We start from the raw sequence: 8,687 nt of genomic DNA, 5'->3' as shown, positions 1-8,687 counted from the left end.
ATTCTTATTTTCTGCGAACTGTGTGTGGGCTATTGGACAAAAATGAAACTAAAATATTTTGCACATGAATGATTCCGCTTAGAATTAAAGTGCTTACTGTATAAACATAGATCACCAGATTATTAACACAAAAGTAGGCTTTTGTATCCTTATATTGAGTTTCTATAGACTACCAATTATGGCTAAACGAAGTCGAGCAAAAGAGGCAGTGCAAGAAGGTTTCAAAAATAGCATATACTCACCAGAACTGGCTGAAGAACTAAATGAAAAAGCTGTAATGAAGTAATGTGTTCCCGCCTGTGCGTGTCCTCGTGCGTAAGCGTAAAAGCACCGACAGCGTGCTGCACGCTCCGCTATTGGTCGGCTGAGCGCACGCACTAGATTGCGGAGGCTCTGCGTTGCATTGCCAGTGAAAGCAGCTGCGCTATGAGGAGACACTTCAGCGGAGCACATGAGACCTACATGGGATATAATAGGTTATAGTATATCTACGGTGGTCTGTATTCGGGGATATGTTGTCTTTAAACGAAGTGTTGTGATGGATAGACGGTCCAAAATCCTCATGAAGGTTAAAGCCAAAATCCTTCAGCCCAGCAGCATCTTCTCAGCGTACGAAAGCAGCGATTGTGTGATTCGTGACATCGCATCCGTATGAAGAAAATGACTGGCGCACTGAAAAGGTAAGAGGATACAAAGAAAGAAAAGAAGGGTTATTTATGATATCCCGAAAGAGATGGATATTGTCTGGTCAAAGCATGAAAAGAATGGATGCAAATAATTCCCCCTCCCCGAGGTTACCTCATAAGATACATCTGTGTGGGCAAGTCCTATTAGTTAATGATAGACCCCCGATTTGGTGCAAGTGATGTGATCACGTAATGTGTGTGTGGAGACTACGTAACGCAGCGTCCTCTGATCATCACCACACAGTTTGTGACATGCGAAATAAACCATGAGAATGTGTTTTATACATCTATGATACATTATACAGTAACTTAAGTGTCAAATACACTAGCTCTTAATAAAATACACATTATCGAATAAAACAATCATGTACTGAATAATCGTATTAAGTAGCCAAGAAATAGAACGAAAAAATATTTTCGTGGTTTGACATGACAATATCCATTTTTATATAGTATAAAAATACAATTGCATTATAAATACTGAATATTTATTTAATATTATTACTTTTCAGTTATTATATAATTGTAATATACATTAAACTACATAAAAATACAAACTACACAATTATAGAATATACAGTTACATATATACAATTATATATATATTACAGTTAACAGATTATTTTACTAGATAACTAGATATTTTATCTGAAGTTTTATTTGAAGACAATTTGCAAAAACCTAAACTAAAATTTGAGCCTACACTTGATCATCAACTGTCATGTATTGAACTTAAATCCTCATTAAATCAAGATACTGTATATTCAGTTTGCCTTCCTTAACTGATTGCTAAATGCTGTGCTGTAACAGAAGAATTTCAATTTTTGACATCCTAAATGTCATTCTTACCCACCGCAGCATCTGATATTATTCCCCCAAAGAAGAATGCTGCAACAGAACAACAACAATAACTGCTTGGACATGGCCCATAGGGAGCTACTGCATGAATGCCGAAGAACCAATGTCTCATTCGCCAGTGCCCTTGAGTTTGGAGCCATACCCCTGATTAAAGGCCTGAGAGCATGGGCTGTAAGTGGCGGCTACTCTAAAGCCAGAAGAAAGGCTGCTAATGGATCTCGGCCACAGGGCACATGCCAACATCCTCCTGAAAACAGGGTCGGGCAGAGAATCTGGTCAGGTCAGGTCAGCGGTGGCTATGGGCACACACTGGATAGCACAATTAGTGCAAGCAGAACTCCAGGGGTCAGGCAAGGCGGCCTTGGCGCTCTTGTAACTGTGGCCACTTTGAAGGGCACTGAGGGGGGTGGCAGGCAGACTCAGACACGCTGCCTGTTTCTCAAGGCCCAGGGCAGGGGAAGCTACATCTGCGCTGTTGGAAACCGTGGGACTGGGACGAGGGTCACGGCTCCGCGGACTCATGCTGTCATTCTTGAAGGGACAAAGGAAGAGCTTAAATGTTCCTCTAAAGGGCAGAAGGTGAGCCAGGATGGGCCAGACGATGGTGGATTATTTAAGGCCAAGCCCAGGGCCATACGAAAATGGAGGAAATGCGGTAAAACAATGGAGAAAAGAACAGCGGCTCACGGCAAAGCGGAAAATGCTAGTCAACGCGGTGACCAAAACAATGCAATCATTTCAGATGCACAACCACTTAGCATAACACCAGATAACACAAAATCACAAGGCCTGATGGGTAGCTATTCAAGTCAGGATGACTTGAAGTTGAAGGGCAAAGACAAAAGGGCTCATTCCCCCATATTAGTGAAAGCTGTCACACCCCAGAGCACAGATCCACAAACCTGCTGCTTTTCTGCCAAACCATGTGCCAAACCAAGTGAGCAGGTTGAAGATGAGATGAGCCTTGATCAATCCGATAACTGTTCTGAGAAAGAATTCAGCTGTGGCAATGTGCAAGGAGACACTGAGGTCAGAATATGTGACTTTGATGCAAATGATTGCCATAACATTGTTGCTGATGTGCCAAACCTAGGGTCATCTGTAGCATCTGAGACTCTCTCGGATTGTCTAATAATCAAATTGCCCCCAACAAACTGTAATACTGAGCCAAGCATGGATCATTCTCCCATGATAACGCCCTCCGAAGTCCCTGTCAGCATTCAGAAGAATCAAGAATCCAGGCCAGACGAGCGCCTACTGGACCGTGAGAATCTACACTCGGTGGAGCCCGGCGATCTCACAACACAGAGAGATTGGTCTCCAGACACAAAGAATACAGTTGTGCCGGAGGGCCGCACTCCAGTGGGTGCTGAATGTAGCACTACAGAAAAGAAAAGGAGGCCGTCCATGTGCTCACCTCAGCATTGGGAGGAATTAATCACAGAGCATGGAGAACTTGAAGTTCAGCAGTCTGACAAATCCTCTTCACGAGGCTTTAGCGTAACAACGGCCAATATAACTGTAAGCACTACTCACTCCCTGCCTGTTCCTGCCCCTACCACCACTGCAGCCATCGCAACAGCCATCCCAGCATTAAGCGAGGGGGAGGCGGGGGCGAGAGGTGGAGACTTGCTGCCTCTGGTGAACTCAGAGTTGCTATCAGAGCCGGCAAGAGTTGACGACAAGGACAAGGTGGCCGCTGACGAGGGGTCTCTTGATGTGGGCGAGGAGGAGGAGGATGAGTTTGGGGCATTCATGCTGGCAGGTGGAGACCAGCTGTGGACGGATGGATTCAGTGAAGTCCAACAGTCGGCTGAGGATTACAACTGCGGTGAGTACGCTGTCTTGAAAATAGCAAGGTAATACATTTTGGCACTTAAGTCGGAAGGTGCGGTAAGTTCTCTTCTTTAGAAGGAACTTAGCTTTGTTTGGGTTCGAGTGAGCAGATAACATGCAGTCCCAATGTACTAACTAGTCTGGCTGGATTGACCTGAATTCCTGCAGACCCCCTCGCTTCCCCCGACCTCATGTGAAGATATTAATTATTTAAAGCACTGCTTGGAATTCCTACCCCCCAACCACTCACTCTTCCCTGTTGCTGTGTACCAGCCTAAGGCAGGAGGCAGCATTAAAAAGACATGCACACAAGGCCATTGGGACAAGAGGGGAGGCCAACCTTCACAAAGCCAAAGGCAGCATGTCTAGAGGGAACGTCTTGATCAAAATAGAGGACACACACTTCATTGGTTATTCATCTAATATGTCTTCTAACTATAATCTTTGGTCAAAAAAAAAAAAACGGTGATACTTTATTTTAAGGTGTCCTTATTATACGTTGCATGTACTTACTATTAGAATAACAATAAATTATGCATAATCACGTGCAAGTAACCCTAAAACAAAACCCTCATTCTAATCCTAACCATATATGTACTTGTAGTTAATTAATATTACTCAGTACTTAAATGTATAATTATTTCTGTAACAGGGACACCTTTAAATAAAGTGTCACCACAAACATTTTCAATTTAATAATTTTATGGATTCAATTCCATTTCTGTCAGCCGCTGTGTAACCTTAATCTGCAGGATTAATCCTGTTCCCTAAAAAGGTGAAAGCCTGGTGATTCCAGTCGTGCGCATAAACAGGTTTAACCTACTTCTTATAGTTTTTAATTCTGAAATTGCATCACACAAGTAGATATTTAAAATGACAAGCTATTTCTCAAAGCCATTTAACACACATAGTGTTTTCCTGTTGAGACATTTCTTCAAAATCATATTACATTGCTTCTTGTACATTTCATGATGCATTTTAAAGTGAAATATCCAGAGAGTGGTGGTAAAAGTGTGTTCATTTTTATCTGACAACATGAACATGAATCCGGTAATGCTTTATTATGTTGGTTGTTGTATATATTGTGACAAATTGGAAACGAAATGTTAGGCGAGTGGTGCTCTAAGGCCTTTATAATGTACCACCTACACTACATTTTTCAGTGTTAACAAAAGCAAACACGAGATAAAACACATTTGCTGAAGCAAGCCATTTCAGCTTGCTTCTATAAGTCTTAGATATGGTGACTCATGTTTTAGAGGACTCATGCCTCAGTGTTTCACATCACAAGTGTAATGCTGTACCAGGTGAGCTACCGAGCAAGTTTACTGTGTCAGAAAAACCATAGTGCTGTCAAATCGATTAATCTAAATTCATTTATATAATATATGTGTGTGTGCTGTATATATTTCTATTTATATGTAAAGAAAAAATATATATTTACATATACATATACACTGTACACACATGATATTTAAACACAAACTTTTATTTTAAATTCGATTAACCGCAATTAATCAATTTGAACGCACTGCTATACATAGGAAGCAAGTTAATTCATTTACAAATCATGCACTATGGTAAATCAGTAGGTAATCACAAGAAGCCACACAAAAATAAGTCTTTATTCATTAATAATCTGCCCCAGTTATCATAAAATGTGTGAGAAGGAATATAAGTTATTGGAATTTTACTGCTATAGTGAATTGAATGTATGGATACGTTTTTTAAGTTTTATAAAAAAATATAGCTAAAGACACGTTTTCTTTTGAGCCAATGTATGTTGTACCTTTCCACCATGGTCTATAAATACCCCATTAGAATCCTTTTTTTTTTTTTTTCCTAAAAAGAACTGTTTGGTTAAACACTTTCATCACTTATTATCAGTTATTGCACATGTTCTACACTGTGTGAAACCTTTCCACTGCAGTATCATAGCACCTACTGATCTTGTAAAGAGTTTTTGTATGAGAGCTTTGAAAAGGAAACTATAAATACTTAAATGCTCCTTTATTGCCCGTCAGAGGAACACACAAGTTCTGCTGATGCAAATGAACCCGCATCCTGGGCATCTGATTGGACTGTAGTCCAGTCATTCCAGCCGTCAGAGAGCACATGGACCGCCTTCAGCCAGGAGACTGTGGAGCAGAAGATAGTGCCTGGTGACCAGTGGTGGACTTCTACAGAAAAGCCCAATCTTCCTCTCTCTCCTCTCCATAATGTGGTAAAGGTTTAGACTCATTTTAAACATATCTTTTAATTCTAAAATGGTGAAACTTTACAAATGAGTAACTAAAACATATTTTCATCACTGCTGATGCTCTGATGATTAGTGATCTATACTGTACGTGTGTGTTTGTGTGTGTAGTCAAATGTGTTTCTAGAGGCCTTCCCCTCTGAAAAGTCCCCCTGTGAAGATCCTGAACACATTCCTACACTAAAGCAGCTTCTGCAAGGACCAGCTGAAAACAGCAATACAGGGGAGCACAAGTAGGTTGCATTATTTGTAGTCGTGCTGCACTAATTATGACTTATGTTTATGGATTTTGAGAATATTTTTATTTAAAAAAATACTTCAGGGTTTTTCAGGCCATTCCTAGAGCCTCCAAATAAATGCACGAATGCACATTTTGGATGCCTCCCTTATTTTTTATTTCTTGTCAGCTGATCGGGAAAACTTTGGAGACTCCAGGACCAGTTTGAATATATTAGTCTTCTATCGCCACCTTGTGGTTGCAGGAAATGCTGCTGTATCTCGTCACACAAAGCACAAAGAACTGAATGTTCTGCATGAAATTCTGTATTTCATCCTCTTGAAATGACTGAAGATGTATAAACAAGTGTTTCTTTCGTAATTTTACATTCAATAATGGTATTTGTTTTTCTTGTTACATGCTATAAAATTGCGAGTTAATCATTTTGCTTTGGCCCAAAGGGAGCAGAGCTTACTTGACGGCCTCCAGGATCTAAACCGGATGATTGGTGTGAAATATAAAAGGGCAGAGTCTCTTTCCCGTAAACTTCTCCTTCAGTCACTGCATTTGCAACATCCCAGCTCTGTGAGTCTGCTGTAAAACCGATGCAATAATATATAATGAAAACTTCCTGCTACATCAAACACAAATGGATTTCTATATTCTATATTTACCATAAATAGAGCTTAGTACTGGAAACTCTCGTTAAGTGCATGTTTTAAATAACCATCATCATTTCTACCTCAGGAATGTGCGACAGTTCGACTGAAGACCAGTGCCAGATTTTCTCCAAATCTCCCAACGTCCAACCAGCAATTAGCTGCAATAGCTAAGAGAAGACTGTCATATGACTTCAACAGAAATATCATGACTTAGTCTCTATATCTGCTGAACATCTTTGACCTGTGCTTCCTTGAAAACAGGAAATACAGGACAGAGGAAAAATACATGCTGAAGAACTGAGTTTCCATAGGTTCTATTGGAGGATTATTTAAAGTCTATTTCATCTGTCAGCGTCTGTTCTCACTCAGTGTCTGGTAGATTCTGTTTCTCATTCAGCTGTGTATCAATGCACACTATTTCATCCAAATATATGTTTTCCAGTCTTTCAGAATATTGGGGTTCATTTAGGACCAATATAAAAAATGTCAAGTTATAAACCCCTTTGCCAAATTGTTCAGTCCAGTTATCGGAGTCTGGTTATTGGACCCATTTTGATATGACTGATATATTCAGATGAAAATATGTCAATATGCATTTGTGTATTACTTTCAATCATTGCTATGGATGATATTTGTTAGAATAAGAATATTTTTCTGGAGTCATAGCAAACCAGTTAGTGCACATTCTCACAGGGATGTAGATTCACATCTGACCTGTCACATCCCAAACTTTCCTTTCTGCTGTCTCAGAAAATTGAATAAAAAAAGAAAGTGATTTTAGGGGGATTGGGACAAGCTCCCTGCAGTCTCTCCTTCACCTGTCTGAAACTGTCAAAGCTAATTTCCACAAAATGTATTTTCATACACCAGATCACAGAAATCAATTTTGATTTTTTCCTTGTGCTTGAAGTACTAAATATAACACTGTAGTGAACCATTTTTAACTCCTGACGAATAGAGACCATATTTTCAGAAGTGTTTTAAAATGAATGTTGACATTTTAAACTGAACCTGTACGCTTGTTTGTTGATTGATGTAATTAAAACATCTTTGAAGGACTGAGTGGAGTGGATAACTTTAGCATTTCATAAGAGGCCTGAGCAAATGTGAGAAAAGCTCATGATTTATGAACACAAAATAACTTAAGGCAAGTCTCAACTATGTGCACAAATCTACATTAAATATATATTTTATATTGCATGATAAAAGCACAGTTCATAAGCTTTGGTTCCAGGTATGCCAGCAGAACTCTTGAGGACATTGGTTAACTTTGGCTGTTCTGAGTGACTTGGCTTCTTGTTTACTAAGATAACAGTTCCCTGTCTCCAGCTGTTCACACTGTCCTCACACACCCTCATCATGAGTGTGTATATGGCAGCGAGGGCTGTTTACTTAGAGTGGACAATATGAAGAGAAAAGCAATAAACTGTTTTGACAGAGACTGCAGCTATTTCTATCTCCTCGGCAGCATGTGACTCTCTCCCTCACTTCATCTTCACAACAGAACCCTATCACGAGTTTGAGGATTTTTCTGTGTTATTTTGTGTTTCAAGTGTGGAAATTAAGGTAATTTTGGGACATGATGTACAACTGTTTTTACAAGCTGGGTCATCATGCAGTTTTTTTTTTTTTTTATTGATAGGTTGCAAATTAACCCAAACTTTGCATCAGTACTGTATACACAGTAAGGCACATGAATAAACATCTACAGCTTAGGCATAAAACTAGTGTCATGGATAAAGCAATGGTCTTCTCTATGAAGTCAATGAAGCTCGAGAAGCAGATGTCATCTTTTTGTAACCAAAAATTGGTAATCAGTTTTTTATTTTTTTATTGGTTTTGCTTGTCTGATTTCCCGCAATTAATTAATGGTCCAGCTGGCAAATCTTTTAATTCCAGATCAGCATGTTTTAATATAACGTTTATTTCCCCGTCTCCTATTGGTTGGAAGTGTTCCCATGGGAAATACATCAAACTTATTTAAATTGTACCTGCCCTATGGAGGAAATCACCCAAAGCTCATTGGTTCACTTTACAGTAAGTTCAATCAGTAAGTGGTACAATCCAATGGAAAGCACTGGTACTGTCCAATGGAGGGCACCTAAGACTCAGTCTGTATAAGACATCCAGTATTGGAAATACTGTACTAGCAAGCACACTTATAAAAGTTT

At 39.6% G+C, this 8,687-nt stretch overlaps 1 protein-coding gene across 1 annotated transcript; it reads left to right on the top strand.

Annotated features, from left to right (window-relative positions):
- Nucleotides 1-350: 350 nt before the first annotated feature.
- On the top strand, nucleotides 351-7,575 carry LOC127977019 (uncharacterized). Its single transcript, XM_052581660.1, has 6 exons — nucleotides 351-680; nucleotides 1,545-3,375; nucleotides 5,405-5,604; nucleotides 5,749-5,870; nucleotides 6,316-6,439; nucleotides 6,602-7,575. The coding sequence occupies exons 2-6, from the start codon at nucleotides 1,572-1,574 to the stop codon at nucleotides 6,728-6,730; spliced, it is 2,379 nt and encodes a 792-aa protein (XP_052437620.1). The 5' UTR covers nucleotides 351-680; nucleotides 1,545-1,571; the 3' UTR covers nucleotides 6,731-7,575.
- The last annotated feature ends 1,112 nt before the right edge of the window (nucleotides 7,576-8,687 follow it).

This window comes from Carassius gibelio, chromosome B18 (assembly GCF_023724105.1).
Source record: "Carassius gibelio isolate Cgi1373 ecotype wild population from Czech Republic chromosome B18, carGib1.2-hapl.c, whole genome shotgun sequence".
Classification (NCBI taxonomy): Eukaryota; Metazoa; Chordata; class Actinopteri; order Cypriniformes; family Cyprinidae; genus Carassius; species Carassius gibelio.
The sequence above is the reverse complement of the archived record's forward strand: the minus strand, read 5'-3'. Positions and strand labels throughout refer to the sequence as shown.